Consider the following 14,213-nt stretch of genomic DNA (forward strand, 5'->3'; position numbering starts at 1 on the left):
CTACACCAGAATAATCCAGGTGTGCTCAATTGATATTCAATTTACTGTTTTATGTAACCTACATGAAGTTTTTCGGGAATTTTATGACTAAATAAGTCAATATTCAGAAACAATTTTATTTTTATTTTGAACTTATTTTGATGGTTATACACATTTTTTATTTTTTTTTATTTGGTACAATATTTTTTAAATTTCAAGTTTTCCAGTAATGTAGGCCTCACTGGGTGGCTTGCCCGTGCTGAGGCCTTCATTTTATAATATGAAAATATAATCTACATAATACATTTAAAGAGAAAATTATACATTTAAAATTAAAAATACATTATAAAATATTTAAAATTAAAAAATAATACATTGAAAATAATCTTGTATGTTTGTGAGTGATGTGTGTTTATATTGGTTTTGTGTGTTACGTGTAGGTTTTATTTTTATTTTATGCTATGAAATTTTGGTAATATTGTCTTTTTTGTTTTTTAATCCATTTTGTAATTTTGTGTGTGAATTTATTTTTATTTTCCTCAATTTTAATTTCAAGTTTTACACTGTTGAAAGCTTTTATAGCACGGTATTGGTAGTGTCTTTGTCCAAAGCTTGAATTTACTGTCGGAGTTTTTTTTATGTTTTCTTTGTACGCTTGTCTAACTGGTCTGTTAGTGTTATTTTGTATATGTTGAAATCTTTTTTTTTGTCAAAAATGTAGTTTAGTAGTGTTTTAACGTATAATTGGCGTATATCTAGTACGTTACAGCTGTTGAATATTTGGTCTGTATCAGTCAGTCTATGTTTTTTTAGTATTACCTTTAAGATCGTTTTCTGTGCGGTTTCTATGTTATTGATAGCCGAGTTTGTTGCTCCTCCCAAGCAATAATTCCATATTCTATTATTGATTGGCAAAGTGCAAAATATATTGTTTTCAATTGTTTTATTTTATATATGTTTCTTATGTTTAGGAAAATGTGTATTGTTTTGAAAAGTTTATTTGTGATTTGTTTGATGTGAGGTATCCATCTAAGGTTATGGTCAATTACGATTCCTAGATACTTTATTTGTTCTGTTTTTTCTAGAGGAGGGCAATCGCAGATGTTGGTGTTTAAACATTCGTATATTTTTATGGTGTTTGTATTGTTTTTTGGCTGTCCCGTGCTATTTATACCATATGTCGTGAATTTTGTCTTTGATATGTTAAGTGTAAGTATGTTTGAGTCTAGCCATGTTTTCACTTGCGAGATTCCCAAATTCGCTATGTTATAAACATTATTCCAATCCTTAGATTTGAAGAGTAAAACTGTGTCATCAGCATAGCTAACTATTTCACCGTCTATTTTCATAAATGTAATATATCATTGAAGAAGAACATAATGCTAGTAAATCTAAACAAAACATGAAACAGAACAAGACACAGAAAAAAAAACGATAATGATCACAACTAGGAATTGAACACAGGTTCTCTTGTCTTACCGAGACAGGCGTCTTAAACCACTCGACCACTGGAACCTATTTATAAAGCGGATTGGAAATAAAATAAAGGTATTTAGAAATGTTTGTTATATACAAAAAATATTTTTTGTCATGTTTAGGTAGGTACTATTTTGGCGCAAATTGGAAATAAAATTAAGGCATGTTTTTTGATAAAAAAATATTTTCTATAAATGTTAATTTCGGCTAGGTTAGATTAGTATAGGTTAGGTTAGGTTAGGTTAGGTTAGGTTGGGTAAGGTTAGTGTTAGTTTAGGTTAGATCGGGTAAGGATAGGTTAGATTAGGTTAAGATAGGTTTTTGTTTTTTTACGTACAAAAATATTTTGAAAATTTTACTTTAAAACCCTAATTATATTTTATTTTATTTCCAGTGTCCCGCCAAAATAGTGCCTACCTAATATGCATTAATTAAATGGTCCTAAAGTTTCTTCTAGCCCTGCGTAAAGTATAAGGAATACTAACATGAAAATATCGTTGATAGAAATTATTAGAAATGGTTGTCATCCCATACAATTATCATTTTACGTAATTAAAAATTAGAATGCTTAAATTAAAAATTTGCCAAATGCAGATTATTGCGTTTTATAGTAAAAGGTTTTATTTGAAAAAATCGTACTAAGCGTGGCCAGCGATCCCGAATATTTTACCAATAAATTTTTTCAAGCAATGTTTGATCCAGAATTTTTCGCCATTTAGAAACTAAAAAATCGTGCGAGGGTAGAGTAGGCCAATTATGGACGGAAGCTGCCGAAGTTGAATAGGACAAGGGCGCCCGGAAGCGCCTGGTTGGTACAATGGGTCCCCTACACAAACACGACAAGGGGAAGAAGATGAGATGAGGTGAGGTCGTCGTGGCTTAAAATCTTTTAACTGACTATTTTCCATAAGCGTTTAACACACCTTTAACCAAGAATTCTGAGAGTAAAGCCATCAGTATTTCCAAACCAATAGTTTGTGAATCAGTTATAAACCCTCTTTCATCTTTGATGTTGGGGGTGGGGGTTGGGAGTTGGGAGTACCCTGCGTAGGAACTCCCCCCGCGACCCCACCCTTAAGTTCTAACAAAATAATTACCCAACCTTAATAATAATAATAATGATTGGATTATTTATATAGCGCCGTTTTCGTGAGAAAAACACCTGAAGGGCGCTTAACAACTTAATTAATGCATTGATCACTTAGACTTAATTACTTTTGGTTTATAACTAAGTTTCATAGATAGAGAGAGACTTATAACTACTTTTCATAGATAGAGAGAGACTTATAACTAAGACTAATGTCGAGTAATTTACAACTAACACTTTTAACTAATGACTTAAGCTATACATATTTTTATGACCAAGTGGGTATTTACACAATACCGCTATAATACGACTTACAACTACGGCTTAAACTAGAGATTTACGACTAACATACATATTTAATTTATATTTACAAATACCGATTGTTATAATTTCTGCCCGTGGTGTCATTTATAAAATATTTAAAAAAAATTGTTTACGCGTAATAAACGGTTAATAACGGTGAAAAAAAAAGTCATTAAAAAATATCCCCTGGAATGAGCAATGAAATACTACTGATGAAAAAAAATAAAAAAGGTCATCATTCTGGATACGACAAGTTGAAAAGGTGAGTCTTTAGTTTTGCTCTGAACTCAGATGAGCTGTCGATCTTTCGCAAATATGAAGGGAGTTTGTTCCAAGCTGTTGGGCCTGCTACTGCAAAAGCTCGGTCTCCAAAATTGGAATTGTGATTGCGCATAGGTACTGAAAGTCTACCTATGGCTGTTGAAGATGCTGATCGTAGCGTTGCTTGCCTAATATATTAACATCGTTTGGAATGCAGAGTTTGGAAGTAGGGTGGCGCCATATCATGTAAGGCTTTAAAAACCATCCAGCAGAGTTTGAATTGGATTCTCTCAGGGATTCTCTCAATGAAGGTTTCGCAAATGTTGTGAGATGTGGGAATATTTGGACACGCCAAACAGTATAGAAGTCAAATAATATTGATAGTAGATGTTCATATACATGACTGGTCGGTGGCCGAGTTGACATCGCGTTTGGGTCCCACGCAGGTGTAGTGTGTTCAATTCCTCGGCTGGCTAAGTCCTCCATCACAACACAACAACATTTTCAGCTTACTGTGGTGGTAGTAGGAGGTTTTCAAATATTGTCATGTTATTCGTAACCCGGGAGTGTTTGTCTTTCTTTAAAAAAAAAAAAACCAATTTCGTTTGTAGGTGCATGGGTGCATGCGTAAAGTAACGTGAAATATTCCTGCGTAATGTGTAAAAAAATATTTAAGAAAAATGAATTTTTAATTGGAATGGAGTATAAACCGATAAAGTAAGCACCTAATATTTTTATAATTTTACATTTGAAATGTATAAAATTTTTGCCAGATGACAAAAAGGTTAATTTCTGACGTATCTCTTATTTGTAAAAAAAATATATATTTTAAAGAATTTATCTTTTAGCAGCTAACCTCGAACTATTTACATTTCTAAATCTATTGTGATATGTTTTATTTATATTTCATTTAAAAAATAAAAGGTAAATTGTCGTAAAATTTACATTATTCATAGGGATATTATTATAGAATTAAATAATGTCGTAATTTTTTGCGTGAGTTAGCTACGCATTTATTGTGGTGATTTTTTATGATTTTCAAATATTATTTTTCCTATTATTATTTATGCTTTTAACGCAAATTTATCATGGTTTGGTATATTTCATCATAATATTGCTGGCAATACATTCCCATTGGTAGTGTATGGCGAGCGATAAGCTGAAATAGGCCAAGCCACGATGCGTATACCTGCCTACCGGTCGCGAAAGGAATTATATTCAGCTGCAAAGACTATTATTGTTTCTAAAAGCAGGAGAGTTATGTCGGTACCCGGTTGGGCAGCGTCGTGAGGCGGGTTAAGCTAAGGTGAGTTCTTGGAAGCACCGTTGCACCGGTGGACCGGGGATCAATACTGCTAGCTCCTTAGCAGGCTCTGGACATGCCCACATTGCCTTTGTGCATTAGAGATGGTAATCGACTCTTTTAACAATTGATTATCAATCAGACGGACCGCCATCCTTAAATGATTATTTAACAATTGATTGTTAATCAGACGGACCGGCCTCCTTAAAAGATTATTTAACAGTTGATTGTCAGTCAGACGGACCGCCCTCTTTAAAAGATTATTTAACAGTTGATTGTCAATCAGACGGACTACCCTCCTTAAAAGATTATTTAACAGTTGATTGTAAATCAGACGGACCACCCTCCTTAAAAATTATTTAACAGTTGATTGTCAATGAGACGGACCACCCTCCTTAAAAGATTATTTAACAGTTGATTGTCAGTCAGACGGACCGGCCTCCTTAAAAGATTATTTAACAGTTGATTGTCAGTCAGACGGACCGCCCTCTTTAAAAGATTATTTAACAGTTGATTGTCAATCAGACGGACCACCCTCCTTAAAAGATTATTTAACAGTTGATTGTCAATCAGACGGACCACCCTCCTTAAAAGATTATTTAACAGTTGATTGTCAATCAGACGGACCACCCTCCTTAAAAGATTATTTAACAGTTGATTGTCAATCAGACGGACCACCCTCCTTAAAAGATTATTTAACAGTTGATTGTCAATCAGACGGACCACCCCCCTTAAAAGATTATTTAACAGTTGATTGTCAATCAGACGGACCACCCTCCTTAAAAGATTATTTAACAGTTGATTGTCAATCAGACGGACCACCCTCCTTAAAAGATTATTTAACAGTTGATTGTCAATCAGACGGACCACCCTCCTTAAAAGATTATTTAACAGTTGATTGTCAATCAGACGGACCACCCTCCTTAAAAGATTATTTAACAGTTGATTGTCAATCAGACGGACCGCCCTCCTTAAAAAATTATATAAAATAACAATTAGTCTTGATTGAAATCACAGTAAGTATACATGAAAACCGAAAATAGTTTTATTTATCGAGAAATTTAATACAGAAAAAGTTGTGAAATTATAATATTATGGTTTTTCATAGTATTAAATCATTTAACTGACCATTTAAATCAATATATACTCGTATATATGGAGATTTAGTAAATTGGATGCATAATTTGAGTCCTTGTTCATAAATATAAACAAATCTTGTTCTGAGAAAAATGGAAAACACAAAACAAGTTATGTTATTATTAGAATTAAACGTTATTCATAAGAGATAAATATTCAATTTGAATTTATTACAAGAATTTTTGCTTAATTAATAGAAACATGTTGTATTTATACGAAATTTTCACTCAGAACATTAAACAATATTTTTTTCTAAACTCGGCATATTCAACTTTATAAAACATGCTCATCTTACATGAATTCACACATGTCATTGGGTATTGGGTATTTAGCAGCCCAAAACAATATGAATGAATCAAAAAATTCATTTACGAGACATTGTTACGAGATGAACTTACGACATTATTCCACAAACCTATTTCGACGGCTAAAAAGCGGGCTAAAAAATATATTTTTTTTAAATACGAGTACTACTTAACTGCACCCTTCAGCTTCTTGGCTTTGATGTATTTCGTGTTTTACTAATATTGTTTCATTATCAGTTGATCAGTTTACTGTTATGTCATGCTTTCAAAATTTTGTATATAATTTTCGCTAGCTGACTAGGTATATTCTGTTAAAATCAATGTAAAAGCCTGGCTGGGCGTAAAACCAAATAAAATAAAACAAAACATAATATCTCAGTTTTATCCCGTTATTCTCATGAATTAAACATAGCTCCGTGATTTTGACCAACACCATTATGTAAGACACCTTGGTTCTCACAGCGTTATGCATTGCGTTGGTAAGGAGTAGGCTTGAGAGTGGGTCGGTGGTTTGGAGCCCACATCAGGTGAAGTATTCCCTCATGTAGGAGAGTGCAGAAGAAATTTCTGAGATTCGTCTACCTGAGGGAGTATGGTTACTACCCGTGGCTCTATCCTACTGACTTTCTCTTGGGCAAGCTCGGTATGAACCATCTAAGGGTCAGAAGAGATGTGCATATTGATCTCACTTCTTCAAACTGATTCGTGGATGGTTTGAAAATCCGACTATCATGGAGAGCATTAGTCTCTATATTTCTGATGGTTATCTCCGTCACCGACAGCATAGACTGTTTTATCTCCCGGCCTGCAGAATGAACTTGCCTGCAGGTCATGCCTGTGGGGAGAACAGCCTTGCTGTTGAACAGAATCAATTCGGATATCGACATCTTTAGCTGAAGGTGAAGCTGCCTTTAAAAGGCAAGCTCTATTGATGCTGGTATAGTTAATACACCGCTTATTAATTACGTAATACCATTTTACAAATGTACTTAAAGACGAATTGAAATGTAATTTTGTGAAGTTTTTAAAGGAATAAACAAATTTAATTGAATTTAAAACGTTCTTCCATAAACCAATATCTTAAAAATGCTACCACAAGTCTAAATATGTGGTAATTACCGTAATCTTCCTTAAAATATGCATAATAACACACCTAACATTATTCCACCAATAACTCAGCACTGATAGTTTTAGATACAACATTATTCTGGGAAACGGTTCATTTACCGGAACTTCTAAACAACGTCTTCTCGGATCCTTTATGATAATTACAAAGGATTTAGTATTATATTCCCATCGTCCCCACGGCGCGTGGTATAGTTGCATTATATGTATAAGGCTGTCTGCTCGATTATGTTCAAAATCATGCATAATATCCCCCGAGTTGGTTTTGTTATTCATCACATTTTGGCGCAAAGTTCTTGGTGTTTGGGGATTTATCCAGAAGAGGTACTGACCATTTAAGCCATATTCTGCAGAGGTTAAGCAAGTTCGATCATTATGTACTGCAACTCCTAAACTAAGTCTTCTCAGCTTGGTTAATTAATTATTGAACGCAGAAATAAAATATATATTAGTAATAAATATTACTAGGTCGAATATATTCTTTTCATATTAGATTGCAGTTACATTAACGTAGAATTTGCATGACATGACTTTAATAAATTTGCAGAGTAAAGTAGGGAGCAGTAATCTCTATGTGGCACTCTCCAGGAATACTTTTTCTAAAATTTACATATCTTAAGAATTTATTTAGGATTTTTTCAATCGTGTGTGAATGAACTTCATCATTTGGAAACGGAAAGAATTAATATTTCATTTCCATTGTCCCCACGGTGGTCTTGTTGCATTATACCTTGCTGGCTGCTCGATCATGTTCGGTTGTCGGGGGTTCGTTCCCCGGGGTACCGAAACGGTACTTTCCAAAACTGAAACTTGGCCGAAGTGCAAATTCGACGCCCGGCTCGGCGCGGTTCTGAAGGGGTAACGAAATTATTTGTCCATTATGTTTGAGCTTAACGAGCGAAAGTGTCTAGTTAAATGATTTATTTTAAACGACTTAGAGGTTGAATCTCGTGAATGAAGTTAAATGCAGCTGAAAGTAATGCTTACTTGGGTTAACCTTTTAAAAGCAAAGTACTCGTATACATATTCAATTAAAGTTATTTTTTCATTCTGCTTAAATTTAATCGTTTTTTAAGGTCCGGGAAACAAAAACATCATTGATTCTTTCACAAAGTGCTCCAAAATTATATTTTGATGCACGGAATTTAAGTTAAAAGTTGGTCATAACTGCTCGAAGCCAGTGCAACTAAGGCATTCCAGGTTGGGGTGTATTTTGTGGTGTGATGAAGTGAGAAAAGGGTGGAAATTGGAAAGGGGAAGGATAGGGTATTGGATAGGATATAAAAGTACATAAATGTTTATAGAAGAGGGGAAATAAAATTATAGAGTTGCCCGATGTAGGTATATTGTAGATTTAATCAACGATTTCAAACTTTAAAAAATTAATAAAGCAATTTAAAATATTCATACGAGATACCCAACCATGATATTTTCTACAGCACAGAAGTAAGTAACTGACTTATAAATTCAATACTCAACACCAAAAAATTGTATTTTTATCACAATTATTAAAGAAATTCTATAATATTTCATAACCAGGTACTTCTCAACCATCTTCTTTCCTATTTCACCTTTTATCTCATAACATCCTACAAATTGGTGTGTTATTGACAGCAAAAACGTCCGGATCAACACTCGAAGACCTAACTATAACGTCGGTTAGTTGAACGAAAAGAAATACAACACAGGAGAAGGCCAACATACGTATAAATAAATATAATCCAACTCTTTTCAGAACAACCCGCCCTTTAAAAAACCTTTTCATAAATTTACAAAACACCCATCTTTTAGAATTTTTTTCATGCGATTTACTTAAAAAAATAGTATTCTACCTTCATGGATCTATTCAAATCGCACCCATTCAGGTTTCTATTTTAAATGGCGCAGGGATAGCACTCCGGCTTTACAATTTCGCATACAGAATCGTCCTCCTTTGGGAATCTGCTACGGAATACATCAATAAGTCCAAATCCATTTGTCAGGTTCAAATGGAAGGTATTGCTTACTATCTCAAGCTGTTCTTAGAACTAACTTCGTGAATTTTGGATGGAACCTACATATTTTAAGATCTCCAAGTACTTGAAAATGTTTTTTCAACGAAAAAATGTGATGGTTAAAAGAAAAGTAGGGAAAATTTTGCAAAACCTAATTTCAAAATATTAAAAAAGGATCGTTTATTGAGTTAGACTGTTTTTTTCTTTAAATAGATTTTTTTGTTTTTTGTTCTTAGTTATTGGGGAAACAAACAGTTTTACAATTTTATATAAATAATTTAATTTTACATTTTGCATTAACCAGTGATGCTTCCACATAAAATTCATGTTACATACAGAAAAAAACATAAATTATAACCAGCATGAAAAACACCAATGAAAATAACTTAAGATATCTTATATACCATGTTGACGCAACTATTAATCTTCCTTTAACATTGTCCTTGCATTTTTCCATCCAATTTTCACCTACAGGTTCCTATCATTATCTGACTTTACCCACGTGTTTGTGTGACATTTTACAACAGTAAAAGTGACTGTCAAAGCAGTTTATTGATGAAGCCTGTTTGATGAACATCTATTTGTGATCAGTGCTGTTATTGATATCAACTCAGGGTAGAAGCCTGTGCAGTGAACATATTCGGTTCCCTCAGCGTGTTTCGTATCCAACCTGGATGTTATGGAAGCGTGTGCGTGAAATAAATCATATCTCCTGTGAGTGAAATCAACCATCAACATCTTTGAAGAACATCAAAGGGGTAAGTCGGATTCCTTCCTTACTCCATGTTCACCATCTCAAACCATAGTTGTGTCAACTTCAAAGTTCACAATTAATATTTTACAGTTCACGATCAAACACCATTTTTTTCCTTGTTTATTCCAGATCTCGGGGAGGGTGGTGCAATCCCACGAATAAATAAATGAACACACCTTAATGAAAATAACTGAGATACCTTATGCTACGAATACATATGCGAACCGAACTGCCGAACTGAACCTCAACTTATGGGAAAGGAACGAAGCAACTGCAAATTTCGCAAAACGCCGCTTACAGTTGCTTCGTTCGTTTTCCGTAATTCGTGGCTCAGTTCGCGTTTCGGTTCGCAAATGAATACGTACAATTTTAGATATCTTACACACAGCAAGGAGAGAGGGTACGTGATAATTTTTTTTAGTTAATTTTTTTCCAATATGCATTTAGTAAACTGAACTAAGGACAAATGGAAAATATCGGCGTCTTAAAAAATATTATTGTGATTTGTGCATGTTCTTCTGAAAAATGAATGTTGTGTGTAGTTAGTTTTTCAGTGTGGGATGTGGAATAGTTTGTTTGTTTATTTAAAAAAATATATTTAAGAAGATTAACGGTGTCTTGTCCTAATTTTTGAGAGTTGAATGAACATTTCGAATCTGGTGGCTTATTATGACGAGTAGCTGATGTTGATAAACTGAAGATATAGGTGGCTGGATTGACTATACCAAACTGAACAATTATTTTTGTGATCAAAAGGTATATCAAATATTTGTGTCTTAAATCATAAAAAATTACCATTAAAGATTTAAATTTTTCATGATTTTAGAGTAAACTTAAAAAAATTAAACATTGTAAGAAAAAAGTTTATTGTGTCTAAATTAAAATAAATTATACGACTAATTTGCAATGCAGCGTACATCGATCGTTAGAAAATTAAATTTGAAATAGTGTTTTTAACAAACAATATTTTATATTTCATTATATTTGAATAGTAGGAAAGGTAAGATTGTTTTTTTAGTAATTAATATTAAGTCACACATAATTCTCAAACTTCTCTCTAAAATCAAGAATAATCGATTTATTTAATGGCTTATATTTTATAATTGGTGACACAAATAAATAAAGTAGCAAATATTTTTACTAGATATTTATGATACCTATCGAATAATTTTTTTTGGTATTTTAGCTTCAAATCTAAATTTAAGTCTTGTATAAAAAAACCCTTAACAATTCTACGATTTATTTATTTGAAAAGTTTGAGTTTACTATTCGGTTTTCCTATTACTACTCGAACCTATGAATATTGACAATATAACATCGAATCAGTTAGCCGAGTTTTCTACCTATTGTGAATATTTTTATTTTTATGATGGGTAGTTATCGATTGGATGGTTCAATACCTCCGAGAGTTTTAGCTGCTTTAGAAAACTGATTTCTACTTCACGTGAAGTTAAGACACAAACAAACTTATGTACAGTAAAGAGTGGCATAAAAATTTAACAGAAAATTGATTGATTGGATCAAACCCACGTACGAAATTGAGACAAACATTGAAAGAGAAATCAAAGTCAAATTTTGTTATCCGTGGTGAAAGACCATAGTTATGTAAAAAAAAAATAACACACATTTTTTTTCTTGAAGTTTGGAAACTGCATCCGTCACGGTGGTCCGTCATGGTCTACACATTTGACCTTGATAGGTTGCAAATGATGAACATTTTTCTTCAAATTATGACCTGATATGCAAAAAAAACAGTCTATGAAACCACGGAACTAGCAAATTGCAAATTGATGCATAATAACATTATTAAACACATAAACAAGTGAACTAATAGTCGACACTCCACGAAATATGTCCATGGTACCTAATAGAGGGAGCTGATTTATCAGAATCATCAAGAAAGACTCTTCAAACTAGCACCGAATTTGGATAGCCATCGCTCAAGGTAGCTGTCCTTCATCATCAAAACCTTGCAATAGCAGGCTGTAAGCAAAGGAGACTTATTTACCTGGAATGTGGCCCTATTCCTCGAGTAGCTGAACCACATGTTGAGCGCCCTGCACAGAGGATACCTTTGCGTCTGCAGTACGGGGAAGCGGTATCCGCACAGTTCGCAACTGGAGCGTCCTGCGATGGACAACCAGCGCTCAAGGCAGCTGACGTGCATCAGTCCTAGGGATCCTTTACAGTGGCAAGGAGATATCAGTCTAAAAATTAAGAAAACCATTGATTTTAATGGAACATTTCATGACTCAAGGAAGGAAGAAGAGAAGAGGAAAACGCAAAGCGCTTACATATAGTAGTTGAAACAGAAAGTAAAGGTAAAACGTAGCGTTACGATTCAGCAATACTAATTGCGCATGGCAAACTATCCTGACCAGAAGACACCACACCAAGGTATGCGTGGGATTATTAAAATGCTATTATGACTTGAGCAGTGTTAGAGTAAGACAGAAAGAGGTTAGTGTATATAGGTAGTTTCAAGTGATTAAGTTCCCTCTTTCTCATCCCAGAGCTCAGCTAGTACAGTCTCGGACACATCCAAATTCATTGCATCGCAAATTTAATAAATCAGTTATTGTGAATCTATAGAGCATTCCATACAATTCTTACACTCTCTTTAGTAATATAAGATTGGCGCAGCCAGTAGGATCCCCTCTTTCAATATATAAAGAATCAGTCACTAATAAATCACCTTGAAAACAACACACCTTTAATTTTATAAAACTTGGTGTTTGAGAACAGGCATGGGAAATTTTACCAGTGTATCAATTTTAGTAAAATATTTTCTGATTAGCTCCTTGCAAACAAAGTTGAAAGAATAACAAGGGTAGACTGAAAAGTAAACCGTTTCAAATGGCGATAAAGGAAATTCAGCTAGGTATCACTAACCTTAAAAAATACAATAATTCAATGAGGGAAAAGCATTTAAAACATGGTACAAAAGGAATAGGAATCCATAAGATAGTTCAAGTTATGGCTTAATTGGATAGAACATAAGAAAAATCTGATCAAACTAACATTAATGTTAAGGATATGCCCATTTCTTACCGTTCTCTTCCACAAGTCATGCAAATCCTACATAGTCCCACTCCCATACTAGAAGATGAAGTATCCGGCGGCAGGCTGATACTGGACCAAGTGTGTGCCCCTCTGTTGATGGTATTCTCCGACGAAGATCTTCCGATTCTTGAACACTTGGATCCTGCTCTCTGAGGAGCATTTGCATTGTTGCTTTCTGGGTCTGGAGGAATCTCCAGAGGGTTTCTGGAACTCAATTTTTTTAAGAGTTGAACGCGGCAATTTTGAACGCCCTCTTTGGAAGTTACGTTACGGGGTACAATCTTTGTCGTACATGGTGTATCTAAAAAATAAATCAATTTGTTAGCCTATAGAAAAAATAACAAAAAACAAAACCACCGTGAGAAATTATCGTGATATTATCATGCAAAACGCTGCCATTATTCGTTAAAAGAAACATTTTTACTAAAAAGACTTTCGAACGTTGAAGGTTGCTGAATCTTATTTTTTTAAAATTAATTCCACATATTTTTTTTTTTTTTTTTAAAAGAAAGACAAACATTCCCGGGTTACGAATAACCCAACAATGTTTGAAAATCTCCTACTACCACCACAGAAAGCCGAAAATGTTGCTTGTGTTGTGATGGAGGACTTAGCCAGCCGAGGAATCGAACACGCGACGCTCGAAAATATGAAACCCTAGGTAAAATAATTTCCCTCAGGGCCATCTCTGGGAAGATCAAGTCATCGTTGGGGATGCGCATTTGGCGTGTTTACCGACTGCACACCAGTGCCAAAGGGGTAAATGAAGATAGTTTCTCGGAGCATCTTCCATTAAAATAACGGTAGAACAGCGAGAGCATTCTCACCAGACGCGAGTGATCTAAAGATTGCAATCCGTTTGTTAAGATTGGATTATCTATCAAACGGACCGCCCGTTTCTGTGTAGTCAAGTCATTTTTATCGGGATTTTTTCATGTAACCGTGGGGCGCACTTGTACAGGGATAGCAGATAGTGTACAATAAGTACGCCCAGCATCTGGGAGGCTGGCTTTACTCTGACGTCGATGGAACCCTCTTGCCTGAGCTGGTCATTAAGAGTTACACCAAGCAAATCAATGAAATTCTTGTTGGGAAGATTGCGACCAGCGACCCATTACCTCATTATAGCTATAAGGTTATTTATTATAAGTGTCTAGCAAACGTTATTGAAGCGCTGCAATAAAGTGAGTGCGTAAATATTGTTCATGCTTATCAAAGCTTGTGTGTTTTGAAAAGTCTATTAATATCAATTTCATGTAATGTACTAACCTTCTGATTTGGTGTTTATTTTTTGGGCATTCTCTGTTTGCTTTGAGACATTGTTATTAACCTTAGCTACAGATAACTCATTACTATATGAAACAGCTGTAGCATTGACCAGAATCGGATCTGATTTAGACTTGGACGTTGGTCTAGGTGCGTGGAC

At 34.3% G+C, this 14,213-nt stretch overlaps 1 protein-coding gene across 1 annotated transcript in view; it reads right to left on the reverse strand.

Moving 5' to 3' along the window:
- LOC149411930 (E3 ubiquitin-protein ligase MARCHF2) overlaps window positions 1-13,910 on the reverse strand; it is a 34,744-nt gene extending 20,834 nt beyond the window's left edge. The window contains exons 1-3 of the mRNA XM_089646277.1: window positions 13,906-13,910; window positions 12,776-12,991; window positions 11,733-11,931 (exon numbers count right to left, since the gene is read on the reverse strand). Of these exons, the coding sequence (XP_089502403.1) occupies window positions 11,733-11,931; window positions 12,776-12,991; window positions 13,906-13,910 (420 nt within the window). The remainder of the gene's footprint in view (window positions 1-11,732; window positions 11,932-12,775; window positions 12,992-13,905) is intronic.
- Window positions 13,911-14,213: the final 303 nt, after the last annotated feature.

This window comes from Hesperophylax consimilis, chromosome 24 (assembly GCF_061612785.1).
Source record: "Hesperophylax consimilis isolate HC1 chromosome 24, BYU_Hcon_1.0, whole genome shotgun sequence".
Taxonomy (NCBI): domain Eukaryota; kingdom Metazoa; phylum Arthropoda; class Insecta; order Trichoptera; family Limnephilidae; genus Hesperophylax; species Hesperophylax consimilis.